This window comes from Emys orbicularis, chromosome 2 (genome assembly GCF_028017835.1).
Source record: "Emys orbicularis isolate rEmyOrb1 chromosome 2, rEmyOrb1.hap1, whole genome shotgun sequence".
In the NCBI taxonomy this organism is placed as follows: domain Eukaryota; kingdom Metazoa; phylum Chordata; order Testudines; family Emydidae; genus Emys; species Emys orbicularis.
Genome location: NC_088684.1, coordinates 104,963,155 through 104,985,830, shown reverse-complemented (window position 1 = coordinate 104,985,830; position 22,676 = coordinate 104,963,155). Strand labels below are relative to the sequence as shown.

At 39.1% G+C, this 22,676-nt stretch overlaps 1 protein-coding gene across 1 annotated transcript in view; it reads right to left on the bottom strand.

Annotated features, from left to right (window-relative positions):
* Positions 1 to 436: 436 nt before the first annotated feature.
* ATP9B (ATPase phospholipid transporting 9B (putative)) overlaps positions 437 to 22,676 on the bottom strand; it is a 292,171-nt gene continuing 269,931 nt past the window's right edge. The window contains exons 19-30 of the mRNA XM_065397949.1: positions 21,866 to 22,036; positions 17,318 to 17,416; positions 14,472 to 14,561; positions 13,820 to 13,964; positions 13,429 to 13,493; positions 12,432 to 12,587; positions 12,174 to 12,238; positions 10,409 to 10,517; positions 8,083 to 8,140; positions 7,208 to 7,411; positions 1,752 to 1,784; positions 437 to 573 (exon numbers count right to left, since the gene is read on the bottom strand). Coding sequence (XP_065254021.1) covers positions 437 to 573; positions 1,752 to 1,784; positions 7,208 to 7,411; positions 8,083 to 8,140; positions 10,409 to 10,517; positions 12,174 to 12,238; positions 12,432 to 12,587; positions 13,429 to 13,493; positions 13,820 to 13,964; positions 14,472 to 14,561; positions 17,318 to 17,416; positions 21,866 to 22,036 — 1,332 coding nt within the window. The remainder of the gene's footprint in view (positions 574 to 1,751; positions 1,785 to 7,207; positions 7,412 to 8,082; positions 8,141 to 10,408; positions 10,518 to 12,173; positions 12,239 to 12,431; positions 12,588 to 13,428; positions 13,494 to 13,819; positions 13,965 to 14,471; positions 14,562 to 17,317; positions 17,417 to 21,865; positions 22,037 to 22,676) is intronic.

Sequence of the window (22,676 nt, the reverse complement as noted above, 5' to 3'; positions counted from 1 at the left end):
TATAGAAAAGCAACAAGGAAATAATTTGAATCTTTTAGGAAATTATTTACTATTAAATAAGCTTTTAGTTCAACTTGCAGGAGAACAGTGCAGTAGGAAAAACATCCTTTACAGTAGCGATCAAATCATTCAGAAGCATCGTCAACTCAAAGGTAAATTCAGTTTATTTTCTACTTGTAGCAATTGAAAAAAAGTAAAAAAATCAACGTGAAGAAAATGAAGTTTATTTTACTTTTGATGATATTATCAGTAAAGTGTAGTTCTCTATGTTACCTCAGATGTTCCCTCCTCCTTTTTGTGCTCTGTTTACTCCATTTTTTTTTAGTTTTTCTTTCTTTAGCCCAACCCAAATATGTTGTCACTTGAAGCACAGTTTGTGACCTTAAGTAATTCTCAGAGTGGCATGGGTGAAAAAACTGTAGGAATACAGTCACTTTTACGAGGTAAGCTTGGAGTAACTCGGAGGAGAAAATTTACGCTTCAAGTACTTGAGAATGTAAAGTGGAAGACAGCTTACAACAGTGATAGCTGACACTTTCCACAGGAAGGTCACAGTCGTGATAAAGGCAACATCTGTAGAAATGAAAAAGAGAAAATAAGTTATAAGAGGCGGTAGTGTAGATGCTTGGACTTCCACTAATGTGAAAAGACATTAAATAGTTATAAATTGTTTTCATATGCTATTATCCAAGACTGTGCTATAATTAACACTGACTAAATCAGAAATACACTTGTAAGTTCTAAGTGTTCCCCTTTATCTTTATTATTTGTTAATGCTATCTAATCAATTTGGGCCATATATAGGGGTTTTAGGGCCCCTTTATGCCGCTCCGTCCTTTTACTCAGAGTAAAGTGGCTGGAGGGAGGGTGAAGCTTTCACCTAAGAATCGGACTATTTACAAAGTACGAAGTGGTAGACTCTTGCATGTCTTGCTTCTCTGGTACAGAAAAGTTTGCTATTGATCCCTACCTGACATTTCCGTCAGTTTTGCTTGGGTTTAGAACAAATTCTCACTAGGAAAAAAAATCAAACTCACGAATCCATTTAAGGGTTAGAATCATTTTTTCATTTTCACGTGGTTTCTCTTGTTCTTACAATGTCTTCCCCAAGATAGAATCCAAATTCACATTCAGACATTTTAATATTAAAACATATTTTGCACCCCACCTTCCATTTTTCGATTCATGTTCTGTGAACTAGACAGTTAGACCCAACATTCCTTATACCACAGATGTGAAAATTAGCCAAAAAATAGAAAGAATATTCACAGGAGAAAACATGTAATGACATCACCATTTGTATAAATAGCAGCAAGTTGAGGCATATTTTCTGTGTGTCATTAACAGAGATGTTGGTTGTAGAAATGAAGATCAAGTCAGGAGAATTAAATTACTTTGGTCCCTTACCCTTGTGCCTCAATTATTGGAAGAGATAGGGTTTACATTATTCCTATTAATTCAGCAATGATAGACATCTCACTTCTAGTCTTTTGTGACATTTTGAAACTGTTAGAGAAATCCTAGTCATATTTGTAAAATTCAGATTATATTCTAATCATATGCAAAGGCCACAAAGCCAGATATCTTGGAAAACACATTGTTAGCTTACCTATAATTTATAATGGTCTTATAAAAGAAGCCATAGTTTATTCACCCATGAACACTAGAAACAGCAATGTCTTTTTTAAGTGAGTTTGGCTTTGTTTCTCTACTGTATTTTTTATCTTTGAGGAAATTGTAACTCTACCTACCTAAGAAAGCTCCAAAAGACACTCTGCCTATACCTGTTACAAAGAAAGGAAATAAGAAAGGGACAGATTTATAGAAAAACAAGGAAATTAGAAAAGATTAGCTATACAAAATGAAATAGGTAAGAGAAATCAGAAAGATATAAGTGGTGTTAATCAGAATAATCTGAATAATTTCATGCTATGCAATATAGTTGAAACAATATGGCATTTTGAAAAGTTTAGTATATTTTAAAATTAAGCATGTTTTAAAAATACAAGTAGCCAGACAGTTCCCTCCAAGTTATATCACTTGAAGAGACTCAAAAGTATAAGTTATTACATCAACAGTCAAATGAAGCTTACAAGTTTAAAACTGAGTTCAAATTCACTTTAGAAAGATGCAGCATGAGAAATGTTAATGCTCTGGTAAGTATACTTATTATTAGTCAAACTACGTCCCTTGCAAAATATACAGGATTTAGTTTCAAGTCTGCCTAAATACACTATAAGTCTGTATACTGTATGTCGTAGAGATGTGCATAATGAGCTCAATTCTACACTCATCATTAATGAGTAACTTGCCTAAGTTAGAACGGCAGGAAAGGGTCAAATATTTTTAGTTTTTAATCTTTCCAATGTTTGTATGTCACCAAATTTGTGATTTTTATTACTTTTAGGAGTTAAACATGCTCATTCAAAAGAAATATATTTAAAAACCCTTTATTAATTTAGTTAAAAGTTCTTATTCATATAAAAATAGAGGGGGACATGGCTTATCTGAATGTGTTATCTAAAAACTTCATTTTCTGAGTATAGGCAGGGAATTGTGCAGCCTGGAAAAATCCTGGTCAGGAGGGAAAGACACATGGGTCTCCAGCCAAGAGAGGTGATAGCTGAGGAGACAGGAGCCTAAAGTAGGTGCCCTTAAGGGATCATTGAAGGGGAATACAGGTGCAATTGCCCCTGTGACAGAAATAAATGCTTTCCTGGAGTTGAATAAAGTTATGGCCATTTGACCAAAAGTTCCACTTTTGTGTCTCTGTTCTCACTGGCCCCTAGCCATGTGCAGTCCTTCTGTGGAACTTCAGTAGCCAACCCACCTACCTCCCATTTAAAGCCTCTGTCCACAAAGAGAAAGCCCAGCAAGGGAAGATCCAGAAGGATGCAGAGTAGAAATGTCAAATTCAATAGGTTCATGGTGGCATAATTAAAATTCACCTCTCCTGACATCTAGGAAGTAACAGGAGTACCCAAAAGCAGGAGGTGGAGCTTTTTCAAAGGATATTGGTAGAAAGTATCATTGCTACAATATTTGCACAATATCTAGAGGATAATGTGTGGGGATTTGAGAGACAGAAAGAACATAGTTTTATAAGACCCAGAATCAACTAGTTAATACTTAAAGTAAGATTTTACTTTGAAAAGTAAAAAATGGCAGCTTCTTACTAAATAGATCTGTTTCCTGTGCGTATTCAGTTTTAGCTACAAAAAACCATAAGATAGACAGATATTGGCTGACTTATGACGAAAGTAAGATTTTAGTGATATTTACTCCTGTTAGCACTTCAGAGCCAATGTAGTTAAGAGAGAAGGAGCAGGATTCTATTCTAAATTCCTGTCCATTACATCTGTGAAATCACACTGAAGGCTAACTGAATTATGCAGGTGTCACTGAGGGAATAATGTAACCTGCACAATCTTTTTTGTTTTAAATCATAGTAAGAAGGAAAAGACTGACTCTAGGATCCTAGGTGAGGTTTTCAGGATTTGCAATTCAATTTTGCCCACCCTCTAGAGCCCCGTTTGTCCTGTAAACTGAGCACACCTGACACACAGTTGTATTTTAGAAAACAGTACTTCAAAAATGAGTGTGCATTTTCACATCAAAGTATGCCTTATATAGCAGGAGGAATCTACTGGGCATTTGCCTAGATTACTCCTTGAATTCCTGTCCCCCGCAGATTTCTTTGCTTCCCCACAGAAAAATGACATTTTGACAAGGAACCAAAGAGAAGCTGCAAGAGCGGTCACGTGCCCAGCAGTGCAAGCATGTCATTTTGGGCACCTGGAGCAGCTGGCAGAGAGGTAAATCACTGCAGAGGAGAGGTGGCAGGGGCTGGGGACGCCACAGCTGGCAGCTCCTACCCTGCGCTAGGCTCACCTGCTAGTCCCAGCTGGGCTGGGGAGTAAGGGACTTGCTCTTCCCCTGCAAGGAATGGCTGGGTCTGGGGAGGATCCACCCTCAGAAACCTTCTCTAGGTGCAGGAAGCTCTGCATCCCCCATGCTTCCCATCCCCATCTCTCCTCAGCCGCGGAGGAAGGGGTCACTGTATGGGGAGCTGCTCCCCATCTGTCCAACCCCCGTGCATCTGTACCGGCCCATACCCAGACCATCCCCATTGAGCTTCACTCCCCTGCACTGAGAACCCCCCAAAAGCCCCACACCCAAAATCCCACCTGCTGAGCCTCACCCCCTACATCCGAAGCTTCCCTGTACCCAGACCTTCCCCTGCATCTGGAGCCCTGTCCACCCAGACCCCCGTGCCGAGCCTCACCCACCTTGCATTCAGACCCCTCCCCTCTGCACCCAGAACCCCCAATGAGCTTCTGTGCATCCAGATCCCCCTGGAGCCCCCACCAAGCCGCCCACATCCAGACTGCCTCAGACAGAATCCTCTGACCCCATACCTGGATCCTCTCACACTAAGCGCCTCCACACTTGGATCCTGCCAGGATGAGCCTGCTTACCCCACACCTGGATTGGGGGTCAGGGCTGGGCATGTGCACGAGACTCTGTCCCTCTTGTTTGCTATCTTGGTGTGCCTGGCATGGAGGGGCAGGGCCCCAGGGTGTTTCTAGGGCAGGCCTGGCCCTAGCGCTGTGTCAGGTGCAGCCTCACTGCTGAGTCTGTGTGGTGGGGGGAGGAAGGCTGCTGCATGATCTCCCACCTCTGTGCAGCCAGTGGCCTGTGCTCCCCACTGCCATGCTGGAGCCTCCAAATTTATTTACTGACAAGTAAAATATGCAGAATTTTAAAATATTGTGAGCAGAAAATTTTTTTTGGCACAAAATTCTCTCAGGAGTACTAGATGGACAAGGGACCATGAGACAAGGGTATGGTATATTGTAATTTAATTTAAGAAAAATAAATCTTAGCCTGAGTTTCCTTTGAAATTGGCAATTAAGGATTTTCCTACAAACTCTCCTGTTTCACACTGTAATTCCTTCTAATTTAGTGATACACAAATTCTTTTATGCTCTTCGATCGGATCTAATGAGACTCACTTGGACTGGCGTCTTCCAGGAACCAACAGAATAAAGCCTTCAGTTCTATGCAAAGTCCTAGAACCTGACAACCTGCCACATACATGGTCAAAATGTCTCATTACACTAGTCTGACCTTCATATCTGGTTTAGGTCTCAAATGATATAATTTATACTGTTTTAGTCATTAGTAGGTATTTGATTGCAAAGGCTTTAGGGGAGGGACTCTCAGGTTTGGAAAGTGCCTAACATATTAGGTGTTGCTGTAATCCAGGCAACAGCAATGCCCATTACAACATACTGAAATTAAGAGAAGTCCATTGTAGGTCGTATCTAAATTGCACAGGGAGAAGATGCATGGAGAACACTGAATACTGCCGGCCTTCACTGTACCAGGCTTTGGCCAGTAGTAATATTTTTCTGGACATTTCCCTACTCACATATTTTTATTCAATATATGAAAAATGATTATTTAAAGTGGGAATGTCTTTTTGGACTGTTTTTCCCACCTTATCAAATAGACTTGAATATTACTTACATAACATTAAAATGTATTTTATCTACTATCTAGAGATTTAAAATCAACAAATTAATAACATTTCATTTATATTTCTGGAAGTCTTTTTATATTATGGGAGTAAAACATTCATATGTCATCATGGTTTCTCTCACTAAAACATTCCGCTGCCCTGCAGAGGCCTGAGACATTGATGTACCTCGGTCCCTCCTGTCGTCTGCCTGTGGCGCACAATAGTTTTCTGAGAACTGTATTACTTTGGCCTAATTCTGGAGCTTGGGCGGGGAGGGTGGGCTGGGTGGTGTGGGGGCCTGTAACATACATGAGGTCAGACTAGACGATCTGGTGGTCCCTTCTATCTTTAAACTCTATGACTCTAAGACTTGGTCTACACTACAGAGTTAGGTGAAAGCAAGGCAGCTTACGGCAACCTAGCTATAAGTGTCTACACTAAAATTTAGCTCCTTCTGATGTAACTCGCCCACTACAACAACTTAATAATTCCACCTCCACCAGAGGCAGAGTCAATGTTGATGTAGTTAGGTTGACACAGTGTCAGTGCAGACACTGCATTGCTTACATTGCTGTTGTAAGCTTTCAGACTGTTGCTGGCTTTCAGAAGCCATCCCACAATGCTGCACACTGACAGGTGAGGATGTACGCCGCCAACACAAGGAGCAAAGTGTTGACATACACAAGCGATGCAATTACTGTGGCGGCTATATGCCGACATAGTTAGGTAGACTTAATTTTGTAGTGTAGATATGCTGTAAGGCCAGGTCTACACTACAAACGTACATCGGTATAACTATGTCGCTCTGGGGTGTGAAAAATCCACCCCCTTCGAGCGATGTAGTTATACTGACCTAACCCCCAGTATAAACAGCACTATGTCGATGGGAGGGCTTCTCCCATCGACATAGCAACCACCGATTAACTACGTCAATGGGAGCTCTCCCGTCGGTGTAGTAGCATCTTCACTAAAGTGCTACAGTGGTGCAGCTGCGCCGCTGCAGCTTTTTAAGTGTAGACCTGCACTAAGGGTATGTCTGCAATAAAACCCCCATGGGATTAAGCCTTAGAGCTCAGATCAGCTGGCTCAGGCTGTGGGGCTATAAAATTGCAGTGTAGACATTTGGGTTTGGGTCTGGGCTCTAGCCCAAACCCAAAACTCTACTCTGTGATTTTATATCCCTGCAGCCCAAGCCCCATGAGCCCAGATCAGCTGACCCAGGCCAGCCATGGGTCTTTTATTGCAGTGTAGACCTACCCTAAAAGTTTTGAAAGCTGGTTCCTTAGAATGTTTTTTCATTAAATTACACCCAATTTCAGTACTGTATGTCTAATAACTACTCAAAGCTGATTCAAGATGAAAAGCAGTTTGAATTTTTGTCACTGAAACGAAGCACACTGCATAAAAAGCTTGTGTCTTGAATACAGTTTTTTCACATAAACTATATAAAAATCTGTTACAAATCCTAAAGAGAAACAAATGATAGAGCATTTTAGAGTTCGTCATGAAAAGTGTCTTTACATACACGTTAAAGTCATATTCTACTGGATGAAGCTGTTTCACAAAGTATAATATTACTCAGATCTGCATGAGTAACATGCAATTACCATGAGAAAAAGATTACAAAGAATTGTATGTTAGAAAGTGTACTTTTGCAGGCAAAAATTTTCTACAGCTACTCACCAAAATATTCATTTAGAAATGCAAGAGAGGCCACATAGCAGCCAAGACTGAAGAATTCAGCCACCACCATTAACCAGTGCCACGTTCGTATGGTCAGTGCAACCATCAAGAGTTCAGTCAAGATTAGGGCAGTAAAAGAAATTGCAACAACATGTACAAACTCAGATTCAAAAAGGAGAAGGGCTCCATACATCAGAATGCCACCTAGAAAAGGAACACAACATGTTACACAGTCAATCTGTAACTATATTTTGGGTCATTCATCTTTACAAATGCATGTTGAAAATGTATCAGTTATCATGAAAACTTTCTCCAGTAATTTCTTATATCAGAACACCACTAACTTTTATTTTACATTGTGTGTGTAAAACAAAAGAATAAAAATAAGATGGTCACAAATTAACATACAACTATTATAACATTAAACACATTTCAGTGTAATGTATTTGATCAACCATTAATTACATTTTCAACACTCTCATTTATTTGTAGCAGTAGACAAAACGAGGTTCATTACTCTTTACTGATTACATAATTCAGATTTCTTAAACAGTACTTCTGTCATTCAATGAAAGAAAACTACTGTGGAGTGTATGCAATATGATAAGCACTTGTTAAAATTTTTTTGGATTAGCATTTAATTAAAAACAGGTCAGTTTTTAGGCAACATACATCAATAAAAATACCAATCCACACAGTGTCCTGAATAGGTCTGGCACACTGCTAGTATATCGATTTACGAGATAAACAGAAAGCAATATATATAACCGTGGATGAAATTTTAAGCTTTGGGAATTTAACCTGGAGCTGAAAAACAATATTGTTAATAGTAGACAAAAAATCTTTAGTCCAGTAAAATTAGGGTTCTCTCCTACCTTGGTATATACTGATTAAAACCCAGATGAGGAAGGTTTTAAACGACAAAGATCTTCCCTAGAGGAAACAAGTAAGACAGGTTAGTTTTAAGTACAGTAGAAAAATCTACTTGATTTGTAGATTTTCAGACTAGCTAGATGTTCATCAGAGTTACTCTTTCAAAGGCAAATGTTAATTTTACAACTACACAGAGAAAATTTTACATGTGACATGGCTGCAAAGTTTTTGTTGGATATGAATCTCCAGGATTAGTTTCAAATTTGTGTGGAAAACTCATAATTTTGGCCAAAACTTAGGAAACTATTGTAGAATACAAATAGCAAACCTGCATTTTACATGTAACTGTTATTGGTTCTTTTAGGAAGCCTATAGTTATACTAAAATTGTTACTTGGTTTGCTTTTAAATTTTTTGGGGAGGATTTATATCCGTGAATTCTGATGTATGCATGGGGGAACTGCAATCCTAAATCTCAAAGATACCAAACAAGACCATAGTTAATCTAGTCTAGTATACGCTAACCATCCCTTTAAATAGACAACATGGGTGAAGTAGTATCTTTTATTGGACCAACTTCTGTTGGTGGGAGAGACAAGCTTTCCAGCAACACAGACTGCTCTTCTTCAGGTCTGAGAATCTTTCCCAGTCCTGAAGAGGAGCTCTGTGTTGCTCGAAAGCTTGTCTCTCCCACCAATAGAAGTTGGTCCAATCAATGAAAGATATTACCTCACGCACTTTGTTTCTAATATTCTGGCACTGACAGGGTTACAACACTGCATATTCCTTTAAATGTCAAATAGCCATTTGCTAAGACATAGTGCCCATTTTTACTCATTAAAACACTGAGCGCTTACTACTTTAAAAGTTTCTATAGATTACGTCCTTACCCAATAATTTTTGTCTTCCTGTGGCAGTAAACAAATCATGGTCCCAATCAAAATTAATTGGCTTACACATGTATAAATCAAAGAACACATAATTTTGTTTGCATGTGTATATGCACATGTTTCATGTATCCTATGAATGGATTTATGAAACTCGTTAGGGCTTTGAAGAAAGTGCAAGCACTGAAAATATAAGCAGGCATAAGAAAACATCTGTTTCTGCCCATGAAAGAGCTGATCACACCCACACAGATGTGAATCTGCACTCAGCAAAGAAATGGATTTCAAAATAGCATGGCCACAGACAGTGATGGATTAACCCATTCTGTTGAGCTAGACTGAGACTAAAAACGTTATCCTGGCCTGATACAGTTTAGGACAGATAGTAAAAAGTGTACTCCTTATCCCTGTAAGTGGCCTAGAATACTGATACCAAATCAGACAGAACAGTTAGAGTATGTGCAAGAGTGCACTGAACACAATTATCCACATGATTTCACAGACAGCACGAAATACCCATCCAAGAGTTTGTGCCAATGAATGCTGCTACGTGGCCAGCCATCACATGGTTGCCAAAAGCTTTGGAGGCACAGCAAGATTGCCAGTGATGGACAAACTGACTATTCAGTCACACCATCTTAAGGACCCAGCTAGAGATTGATCCGGGTAGTGTTTGATCTACAAGGAGATTATGATTCTTTGGGAGTTGCCACAATGATCTCCTTTGGCCTAAGGAACAGAAGTCCTGAAACGATTTCTAAACATGGATGGCCTGTACAACAGCTCAAAGAGCAAGCTTAGCAGGATCTTATTTCAGCAACCAGTTTTACTCTTTTTAAATATTATGCTACAGTTTTGTGTAACAAAGCAGTATGGCTTATCACCAGATGAAACCACTGAGAGTACAGCTAGTTCAGTACATTCGATAAGTGTTTTTTAAAATCATTTGGTTTTAAGAGCTCTTTTGTGCCTGAGATATTTGGAATGGGTCTTGTTTACCAGAACAGTTGAGAATAATTATGATGCACAATTGCACACTAAATAAAGCAGGGTATGAAATCTATACAGAAACAGAAGTTGGGTTATGAATAAAGAATCCGTTAATGGAGTGAATACTGAAAAAACAGACCGCCATAGATCTTTAAAAATGCCTGGGCTGTTTGCTATACCAATTAGATTATCCAGTTCTATCTAAAATTGTATTTCTAAAATTAAAACATAATTTTAAACTTAGAAAACCTCCCATAAATTATATTGTATTATATTATTTCACCTAATAAATAACAACAACAACAAAGAACACCTGGAAATCAGATGGCCTAGTTATGAGTTTGTCCTACCTGGAACATCTCCATTGGGTGAGTATAATAACCTGCAATGATTTTTGGGCATACTAGAGTCAAAATGAATATAATTTATATCAACACTTTGTATATTCATACCTTGGTGAGGTCCTTATAAAGTTCTGGATATAGCAATGCCATTTCTGGCTTCACATCCTGATCCAACACTAAAGAGAAGACTGGAAACATAGTGTATATGGTTGCATACCTTAGAAAAAGCATATAAATAGCCTCTATGTAAAAATCATTCAGTTGTACTCTTTATAAGCAACCTATTAACATCAAATAATCCTTTTACTGTGATTTTTCAAGTTTGAGTAAATCTGGTTGAGTGAATGTTGTACTGGTCAGCTTTGGGCAACTTACCCATATAAGTTTAACAATTCTAATTTACATGGTCCTGGGCTTCTTCTGAGAGCTGCCAATTGTGTAAAATTGTAGAACACGACTACATTAACAAAAATTTATATAAACCAACCACCTAACTTATTTCCAGTCACCAAACTCAATAATCCACTTTTGTAACCAGGTCTTTAAAAGGAGAAAGACAAGACAACGAATCCACTGTTGCATCTATTATTCTTAGCATCTTTGTAATGTAAATGCAATATGAAAACAAACATGGAAATATGGAATTTGGAAATAAAGTGTTGTCATGTCCCTGACAAGATGATGCAAAGGATCTCATCAGCCCAACCAGTAGGTTGGATTTTTGATAAACACATGCTGTCTTAGGACCAGTGGACCTTAGGACCACAAATCATTTTTTTTTATATGGTTTTCTAGAGGATTTGTAAATTCTTCGAGGACTTTTACTATATGCCTATGCAGTGCCTAGGACCCTGACTTGATTGGGGCCTCTAGGTGCCATTGATGTCAACAGACAAATGGAGAGAGAGTTTTCTAATTTATGAGAGCACTGTTTGAGAAACACCTAGATTAGTAATTAAATATGCACGCATCATCATGATGTTATATGCGACTTAAAAGGACTTGTTTCGGCAACACTTTGAGGAGTCCTGCCTTACAACTGCACAGGATCCAGTCATGCCTGACTCTGAGCTGTTACTTGAGCACATGATCTCTTCCACCCCAAACTATAATCTCATAAGGATAATGGCTTCTTGATTGTTATGCAGATTCAAAGCCAGGGCCAAAATTCCTTAATACTTGTAAAGAGTTTTGAAGTCTTCAGATGCTCCATAAGTAAAAAATATTATAAGACAATGATGCTGATCTGTTAACAAGGCACAGTGTTTTCACCCCACCTATGCTTGCAACCATGGCTATTTCAAACGTGTGTAGTAGAATAGAGTACATACATTCTAGCCTCAGAAAGGAAAGACATTTTAAGGTGGAAAAGGGGTGGAACTGGGAACTGATAATGGATAAAGGTCCATACTCATGAATAAAATATGTTACGTTCAGTTAAAAATCGAACTGCTTCACTAAGCAGGATATGCTCAGTTCACTTGCTTTTGCAGTTGCCATAATGCAGGCATTTGGACCATGGGCTTTGATGTTGAAATGCAACATCAACTTAGCTTTTTGCCTTTTACCCATACACCTCAGTATTTGGGATTTTTTCCTTAGAGGATTAGCTTTATTTCTACAAGGCCATGCCAATGGGATGCTTGGTATCTTGTGCTGCTTTTGAGAGGTTCAGCACTGAGGATTGGTAAAGGAGGTTGGGTTGCTTTGTGAACCTCTGCTACATGGATGCTGTTTTGCTCATACCAGCGCCTGTTAGTTCATCAACCACAAATGCATGAGGAATGGGGCAGAAACCAATATTTTCTTTAAAAAAATAAAATTATTCTGAAATAAATGTTACCTGGTATTGTAACTATTGATTTTAACTTACCCTACCATTAGGAATCCCTGGTACAAAGGGATAGAAGCAAAATAGAAGACTGAAGAAAATACAGCCTTGAAAAAAAGAACACACATTTTAAAACTATGTATTAGTCAATTACCTTTTTTTTTTTTACTATCCCTCTCCATGCAGTGCAGTGCACTACAATAAATAAAATTAAATTATTAATTTTAAAACTTTCACAATAAATATTTTTAAGCGTAATGACATTTTGTGGGCATTATAGAAACATAAAAGTTAAAATACCTGCATAGTTGAAATAATAAGGCCCCTGTGCATGACAAATTGACCAAGTGCTGCTGATCTTTTGTAACTGTTTCGACCATGAACCATCAGCAGCCTGCCTATGTGTTTAAATTGTGTGATAGAAAAGTCAGCTGCCAGGGAAGCTTGTTTTCCCTCCTAAAGCAAAAACAAAATACAACATTTTAAAAATGTTACATTATATGCAGAAAAGGATATTGGAAAGCACAGTGTTTTAAGAGATTAATAATAAACAAAATGTTCAGATTTCAAAATTCTAATAAGCAACAATTTGTAACTGCAAAATTCACTCCTGTTTCATAATAGATAAGATTAAGATTCTGTCATCGGTATTTTTAGTAGAAGTCAAGGACAGGTTGCAGAGCTGGCTGTCGTCTGCGACTCTGGTGGCCCCGGGACTGGCCACTGCTCCTGCAGCAAGGGCTGACCTAACCCTCCCACCCCTGGCTGCTTCAGCCCTGGGGCCGCTGCTCTGATGCTGACAGCTGCTCCAGCCCTGCCACTGCGGAAGTTGTGGAGGTCCTGGAAAGTCACTGAATCTGTGACAGAATCATACCCTTAATAACACAGTTTTATCAACATTGCAATGTATTCAATGTAAAATGCAAACTGCTGTATACTGAGTATACTGAACAGTCTGTGATGACTGCTACAAATAAGTACTATCACCCAAGCCTGTCTCTTTCAGTGCAACATATGTATTTTATACAAAATAAACTACAGGGATTGTGTTTTTCTTGATTGTTTCTATACACAAGGTAAGAAAAAAGACTAAAGCTGAGAAAATATTAATACACAGATTTTATGACTTTTAAAAAATACCTAAACACTATTTACATCGTACTGAAAAGCGTGAACTGTACTAATGTCTTCACTATAAGGCTGCTGCATAATTAGTTACAATTTAAAAAGAAAGCTGCTAGTACAATATTGTTGAAATGACATGTAGGATAATTTACATGAAATTAGATAAGGTTACCTTGCCTTCGATTCCAATTCCACAGTCTGCTGCTTGGATCATGCTGACATCATTTCCTCCGTCACCTGGAAATGCCATGGCACTATGCAGTTATTTATACTTTTTTCCTCTCTTTAGATCTCCTTTTTAGTTATGTAGTGTGTATTATTAAATTCTTGGAATTCGTGTATAGGTTAAAACAAATGCAACTTCAATGATCAAGATATTTTTGCGTATACATTTTAAAAAACCTTTTCTCAATGGATCATCTTTTACTGTAAAGAAGTTGTATTATTTGGAAGTGAAATGCCTTGAAATGTTGACCTGTAACCATTTGGGTTCACTGTTGCCACCTACTCACCAAATTTATCAAATTCTTGTTACTATGAATGAAACTAGCTCTGGCACTCACCTATTGCACAAGTGCGTTTTCCAGTGTGGTGTTGTAACAGTTTCACAATATGAGCTTTCTGGGTGGGTGAACATCGGCAACAAACTACAGCAGGGCACTGACACGCCAGCTCTACAAATTCATGCTCATAGTACTTCAGACAAACCTATGGAAAGGAACATATTTTATCCTATTTGACGTTCTGTTCTTAATCATGAGAGGCACCATAGTACAGGCTCATTTCACGAATAGAAAACACTTCATGGAAAAGGAAATCCCTCCTTCTGCTATAGAGTTTTGCTTGAGTGACATCAACAAAACAATTTTACTCGCATTCTCTGGACCTTGGCTTTTTACTGTAAACTAGCACTCTTATAGCTGTTTCACTGGTTCCAATAGAAGAGACAAAATTTCAAATATTCACAGTACCAAATCATATTGCATACACCTTTCATTAATCTAAATCTGTCTTAAGCAACCATCAAAGAACTAATACAATTGGGCTGTCTAGTAAAGGTGTTCTTGATTTATGGCACCAGCAACCCTGAGATGCTTTAAAGCACAGGGGGAATTTTGAAAACCTTTTTTTTAAATAAATGAGGATATGAACACCCTTTCCTTTTCATATACAATAGTGCAAGTAAATTACTTTTGACAGAAGCCCAGGTCTTACCTCTAGAGAGTCCCCAGATATCACCAAGGCACAGTCGTGCTTCCTTCTAAAAGCATTAAGTTCTAAGTGAGCTTCTCCTCGACTGATTACCTTCAATAAAAATACATACTCAAAATGAAAAGATTTAATTGTTAAACAAGTTTGAACTGAAATACCAGAAACCAGAGAAACCAAACCCAGAAGCACTAGTTAAGCACTACTGTTGTACCCCAGTGTGTGTAACACCCAGGAAGTAGCTCTGCATGGGTCTTTCCCATCTTGTCTGAAAGAACTGAGATGTGAAAGCAATCTTCAAACAGGAGGCAAATCTGTGCAGACAGCACATTCAGTGCCTCACCAAAGTGGATCAGGCTGCAAAACCAAGTATATAAAATCTCGTAAGAACTTTATGTGGGATTGAGTCATTCAGGTTTGGTAACTCTAGATAAACCCTCTAACTCAGAAAAATGACATTGCTTAATAATGAATAAGATGTATCTGGAACAATGCGATGTGGCCACATTAGTGGTTCCATTAGTTTGGATGAGGAAAAGTAAAACCCTAAATAGTTCAAGAGATACAGGAATACAATTACTGGTATTAGTCCTTTTTGGAACTTGCAGCTGAAAATGTTTTCCTAAGCAGGCAATATGAAGACTAGTTTGGGTATGAATAAGTACCATGGAGTCATATAAAACACACTAATCATAACGAACCTCCTGGGGGTCAGAGATTATCATTATACGGTATTTTTATTCACATAATGTATCATAGTATGGAATCAAATTTGTGAAATGCAATATGGGTTCAAAGTGTACACAATATAATTTTGTAAGGACCAAATTAAAATATAGAACTTGCAAAATTTACAATATAACCAGATTAAAATGTACTAATATAATTTTAAATACAAAATGTTGATTTTCAATTAGACCTTTTCTGAACTATCATATACAAGATACAGTTGTTAGTCTAGAACAAAATTTCTAAACTGCTTTCACATGTGATTTGGGCCCTGTCAACACTGGCTGTCCAAAGCAAATTTAAAATGGGTGAGCTTGAACAAGTTTTTAAACTGATTTGGGATAACACTGTTCTTGGCCTACCACACAGAATCAGAGGCTGCATGTCTTGAACCTGTCCGTCTCCAACAGTAGGAACTCCAGGTCTGGCTCTCGTTAGCACACAACTCTTTGTGTTGGATTAACTGCACACAAAGATCTGCAGGGCCATTATGATGCAACTCAACAACAAAATGCTCCAAAAATAACAAATATGGAATTCTCTCTCCTTCCCTTCTAAATTAAATGTGTGTTGGGGGAGGTTGAAGAGGGAGGAGAAAACAACTCCTATTCTGTCTACCACCAGGGACTGGGGCCCACTACTGTGTCTAGCATAGCAGGAATCGAGAGGTGTCTTCACTCAGAACTCACTACTCAGCATGACACTCTCTCTCTATAGTGCCACCTGCCAGCTAACAAAGAGAAAGGAAGTTTTTATGTCTGCGACATATCCATTTGTTTCACCATAGAAACAAACAACATCTAAAAGCCTTAAGAATAAATTAAAAGGAGCATTCACAACCCCAAAAAAAATCTAACTTTTTTTTTAATAGAGTCGAAGTGGCAAACACTTTTTTTGTTAACTAATATTTGGAATATCAGAGAAGACATTTTAGCAATGACTATCAATCTAGTACAGTGACTTCTAGTAATTATTTCTTTACTGCACATATAATATTATAAAATAAGCCATGGACCTAGCATATTTTTGTGATTTTTTCAGGTTCCCCCCAAATTGATCATGTTCAATTAAATATTTATTTCAATTGTCAGTCAGATTTAAATACTGTAACATGCTAAAACATTTTTTCTTAAAATTGGTTGTAAAATGCAGGCATAGACGAGACAGAATTCTATATAAATGCATTTTCTAACTAATTTAAAACTTCGTGTATTCTAAATTAACAGTTCTAAGCTGATCTCTTATTACTAATCTAGGTAATGAAAATAAAAATCTAACAAACTAAATAGATTTTGTTCAGGAAGACTTAATTTGTAGTGTTACAACATGGAAAGGTCAACAAAAATTGATCTGAAGTTTTATCAGAAGCATTAATAATTTAATTGCAAATAGGAGTCTGCAGGGCCTAATTTGCCATTCTGATGCTTCAGAAGAAACTAAATTTACATGTAAATTATATTGAAATAATTATTTCTGTAGGTGCAAGTGGTTCATTTAGAACAAACAGACATTATGTCTGATCACACATCATCTATCAAGGCCTAGGGAATCTTTATTTTTGTTTGAATTCAATATAGTTGATGTTATTAAAATATAACAAAATGTATATAAATACAGATATTCAGTTTGCATTTCTATTAATTTTCTTAAAGGGACAAATGGGAAAATACAAGTATTTTAATTGAAGACTAATAGATTAACAATTCTGGTTTTCTGCTTTTGATCTGAACCCTTGTTCTGCAGAAGTAATGTGTTTGGACGTTCAGTTACATCAGTGTAATTCAGGAGTAACTCAGTGGAAGTCAAAGGAGTTATACTAGTGTAAAACTGGTGCATTAGGACAACAAGTCCTTTATGAAACATCTGGAAGAAGTATCAATAAGTTCATATTTAATGCTTTATAATCTTCAGTCTTTAAATAGTCACCAACTTGAAGTACAATTTCTATGGAATTGTAATACGACGCCCACAATAATAGCACATCAACTCTTTATAAATTAATCCTATTACCATCAATATCAAATTAATGATTAACAGCTGGCCACTTATTAAGCAATATTTATTTTACTCTAACACTTATTTGATGAGGCCAATCTTAAAATATTATCTGGAACTATACTTACAGGTCTGAAAATATGAATATCTTGAGTTCTAGATACTAAGTGGGAACTTTTTGCAATACAAGTAGCTGTCTCCAGTTTATCTCCTGTTAACATCCATATCTGCAAAAGAATTTTATAGAGTTAATTCAGCTGAACATTAAGATCTGTTCTCAAAAGCTGAATGATATTTGTATTGTCTTCAAATCTTCTCCTACTACTCTGCTGAACCTGACAACCAGGAAGGATGCATTGGCTGCACATATTTAAACCAAAGAAATTAATAGGCTAATTTTTTACTATAATTGCACACAAAGGGTGAGATTACATACTGTCCCTTTTAGGCACAGCACAGATTATGCAGATCAGGGGGAAAAGGAGGTGAGTGGGTTATGGAGGATTTAAACTACTTTTGCATCTTCCCAATCCTGGGCTGTTCCAAGAACTGAAGAGGCTCCTGTGACCTAAGTTACAGCAGTCTCTTGGGGTTGCCCTATGGGCTAGAGCATCACTCCGAATCTCTGGCACACAGTATACTGTGGCCCTGCCCTCAACACACCCCTCCTGCCCTCGCCCCTTCTATTGGGGCTTGCAAGGAGGCTTGGAAGGTAGCCTTATGTCTGTCATCCACAATTCCTGTGCAGGAAGACTGCTCCCTCCCCTCCAGATGTAAGCTGTTCCGGTCCTCTTGGTCTAAAGGGGCTGGAACCAGCATGAGGATTTCATCCAAAACACACTGGGCACTATACAGTTATATGGGAAGACAGTTTCTGACCCAAGGAGCTTACAGTTTTAAAGGCCAAAGTTAAAAAGTTGGGGAAAGGACAAGTTAAATGGATAGGTTTAGGATTGGCACGTATTTTGTTGGTTTTCTTTTGTTTATGTATACAATCTATCCCCCACTGCTCCTCTACTTAGCCACGGTCAGTTATTCTTAAAATGTAAACCATCCCTCTAACCATTAAGGGGAAAGGAAAGAAGGGAAGATGGAGAGACAAAAGAGGAAAAGTTGGCATGGCGAGTGAGTCAGAGAGACCGTGATGCAGAAAGGAGGGAGGAGAGTGAAGCAAACAATCAGCAGATTGTTTATAAATTGTTTTATTTCTGGCACCTAGGGGAAGGAAGGAAGTCTCTGGTGTGAAGGAGGGACTACTGTGGCCTGTGGACCCCTCATGGGTATAGAGGGAAAGAGATGCCCCCTACTAGGACATGTTGGATTTGTGTGGTGACAAGGGTCCTGCCCACACCTTAGGCCCTGTCCTGCTACTGCTCCAAGCTATCTGGCCATAAGGTATCTATAAGTCTGGCCTGCCTCCAGGAGGTGCTGCTCTTCCTTCAGACCACATTCCAACATCTGATGGAAAAAAGCGAGAATGTGGATTAAAGATGTTTGCTGTGGTCAGGGCCGGCACAACCCATTAGGCGACCTAGGCCTAGGGCGCTAACATTTTGGGGGCGGCGACCGTGGCGGCGGGATATTCGGCCGCCCTGGTCGTCGTCGGTATTTCGGGGGTGGGACCTTCCGCCGCCTAGGGCGGCAATAAAGCTGGCGGCGCTCCTGGCTGTGGTCATTGACTTCACAAAGGCATTTGATTTGGTTTGGAGGGAAGCATTGTGGAAAGTACTAAAATCATATGGAATTCCAGATAGGATAATTGCAATTATAGAAGTTATGTATGAAGATTCCTGTAGTGCTGTAAGAGCAGATAGAAAATTGAGCAACTGGTTCAAGTTGAAGTCTGATGTAAAACAAGGGGGCATGGCATTAAGTTGAAGTCTGATGTAAAACAAGGGGGCATGGCATTACTGTCACTTTTCATCATGTTTTTAAACTGGACATTAAGAATGTTACATGAGTTGGAGGGCTTGACAGTGGATGATCAAGAATTAAGCTCCTTAACTTATGCAGATGACACTGTACAACTGGATGATATGTTTGAATGAATGATGATACTCTTTGCTACTTTGAAAAAAATTGGTGTAGTCAACTTGGACTTAAAATAAATGTCAAGATGATGAAGTGGTTGCATCTCGGAAAAGGGACAATAGAAAATACAGCAGCGGTGAAGGCAAGAACAAGTAAAATCTTATGTGTGGTTAGGAAGCTTGATCAGTGCTGATGGTGCCAAGGTTAAAAGGAGATGTGCTTTACCAACAAGTGCTGCATAGAAGTTAATGAACTTATGAACTTTGCATTTGGTACCAAAGCGAAAATGTATTAAACCAGCGTACTAACAGTATTACTCTATAGACTGGAAGCAGACATCAGGGGTATGTCTACACAGTATTTTGGAGTGAGTACAAGCGAGCCTTCCAGTCCACATACTTTTGCTAGCACTCTAAAAACAGCTGTATAGACAGCACTTTGAAGTTGCGGCTCAGGATGGAGTTTGGATTTTGAAGCCTACCCTCTTCCCTAGGCTTCAGAGCCCAAACTTCAGCCTGAACCACAACTTCAAAGTGCTATTTTCAAAGCGCTAGCATGAGCCCTGCTAGCCCAAGTCTGTTGACCCAGGCTGGGAGGCTCCCTCCTGCTCCCTCCCAGAAGGCTGGAGACAGAGATGAGAGTTCTCCAGAAGATGAACATGTAAAGCATAATGATTTTAAGACAAACAAAGAAGTTAGGAAAGTAGGAAGTAAAATCAGGATACAGGATTGGCTGCAATCGAAGATTATGATGGTGGGGACTTCGTAGAACACAAATAGATGATCGGCTACCAAAGAAAATAATGCAAACACAACTAAGGTCAGTCCAATGTAGAGGCTGACCAGTTACTAGATGGTGGGACATTGTACGCAGGGGCATGACCAGGCTTAACAGAGGAACACGCCATGGACAGGAATGAATGGTGACATTGTACTGCTCCCCCAGTCTGTAAAAATGACTTGGGATGAGAAAAAGTAGTAGTAATACAAAGGAGAAAAACTATAATCAGAACACATTATTCCTATACATCTATTTCTCAGCATGCAGGACACTTCAATGCTAACTAAGGTTATTGCAGACACGTATTATTAATTCATCCGATGGTTTTTTTTAAACAAACAAAAATAAAACTGGCAATGCATCTGATTCAGTTTAACCAAGGCTGACTCTACATATTTCTTTCTGTACAAAATTTCTTGGTACTCTTCTTCAATAAGAGATATTATGACAAAGTCAGGATGGACAGCTGCAAGAGTGTGGTGAAAGGCAGGTATGGTAGCTTCAGATAAAGACCCTTTCCCCTATGAGAAGGGGTTACCTCAGGTCAACTAGGGACACCTGAGTCCAATTATGGGCTGCCGGGGACCTTTAAAAACCCCTCCTCTGGTGACAGAGGCAGGAGAGACAAGCTACTGCAGGGCTAGTGGCAGCAGTGAGATCGGTTTCTCCAGGATGAGAGGCTGCGCTCGTCTTCACAGGGGAACAACTAAACTGAATGCCTGTTTAGGGGAAGGAATGGCACCCCATGGCCAATAATAGAACAAACCCCCGCATCCCCCAGAGAAGGGGCAGGAAAAAAGTATACCCCTTTATTTTGTGTTTGCAAATTGGTTTCATTTGTTTGGTGGAGGAGCACTCCTTGGGCCTGCCCCAAGGCCTGTTTATCAATATTTTCAAGGTAAACACAGAATGGGAAGACAAAACACTGTCCACAGTAGGACTGATTTACTCCGGGCCAGATGGGGGAAGTGCTAAGCCCGGCGAGACGGAGGAAGTGCCTTGTCACAATATATAACCTAAATAAGTTTAATTTTTTTTTTTTAAACCTGTCTGGTCTTGAGATTAAACTTTCTTTCTCAAGTAAACTGAGTCCTTTTCAAACTTGCCAGATTGATAGTTCTGTAACATTCTCTGTCTAACAAAACAGACACAGCAAAACTTCGGCAACGTCCCTTAAACCTAACCTGAAGGAACTACCTTTAGGGAAGTGGACAGTTCCCTCTCCAGGCCTATTTGTCCTTTGCCTCTTTGTTGAGACTTCATATGAATACAAGTAAGTGCCAATTCTGACAGTGGTTTTATGATGTGCACACCTAAGTAAGATCACTAACTCTTTTAGTACACATTCCAAACAGGACAGTTTCATTGTAAAGACTGATAAGCATCAATGACAAAATAGTATTAGATAAATTCCTCTCTCTGCACAGGCTGCTGAAGAGGTGGATGCTTAAGGGGCATCACATTTGTGGAGGGAAAGGGAGTTTGTGTGTTCTGCTTGCTGTTCATTGATACACCTCTACCTCGATATAATGCTGTCCTCGGGAGCCAAAAAATCTTACCGCGTTATAGGTGAAACCGCGTTATATCGAACTTGCTTTGATCCACCAGAGTGCGTAGCCCCGCCCCCCGGAGCACTGCTTTACTGCGTTATATCTGAATTCGTGTTATATCGTGTCGCGTTATATCGGGGTAGAGGTGTATTTGTTTTTGTAATTTAAGCCAGGGACACCTGAGCCTTGGGTAGGTGCCCTTTTTTATTCTGTATAAATCTAAATAAATAAAGACAATACTAAATAAATCAGTTTTGAAAAAATACACAATTAGAACATTGTGTTAACTGCCGTTTGGTAGTATGCATTTAGTACCTTTATTCCAGCATTTCTTAGCATCTCCAGAGTTGGTCTAACATCAGCTTGTAGTTGATCCTCTACTCCAGTGAGGCACAGCAATTCCATTTCTCTCTCCAAACTCTCCACAACAGCAGCCACCTTGAGGGCTCTATCATGTATGCTTAACTTTGCTTGGTTATAGCGATTCTGTTTGCACAAACACAAAACCCCCAAACCCTTATTTTAGAGAGCGCTTGCTATCACTCTTAAAGAGAAAATAAATCTTCAGTTTGTCAGCATTTGTTGACAATGACTCATGATGTACCGTGTTTAAATTTATCTAAATATCTTAAATCCAAGAACTAACAATTCTGAAAAGTAAAATCCACTGTTTAATCAACACATTTTGGGTATGACTACACTACGAAATTAGGTCCATTTTATAGAAGTCGATTTTTAGAAATCGATTTTATACAGTCGATTGCATATGTCCACACTAAGCGCATTAAGTCGGTGGAGTGCGTCCTCACTACCGTGGCTTGCATCGACTTATGGAGTGGTGCACTGTGGGTAGCTATCCCACAGTTCCCGCAGTCTCCGCCGCCCACTGGAATTCTGGGTTAAGCTCCCAATGCCTGATGGGGCAAAAACATTGTCGCGGGTGGTTTTGGGTACCTGTCGTCAGTCGCCCCTCCCTCCGTGAAAGCAATGGCAGACAATCGTTTCGCGCCTTTTTTCCTGGGTTACCTGTGCAGATGCCATACCTTGGCAAGCGTGGAGCCCGCTCAGCTCACCGTCACTGCTGCTGTTGTGGGCAAGTCTACTGTGGGGGCTGCTGTGATCCAAG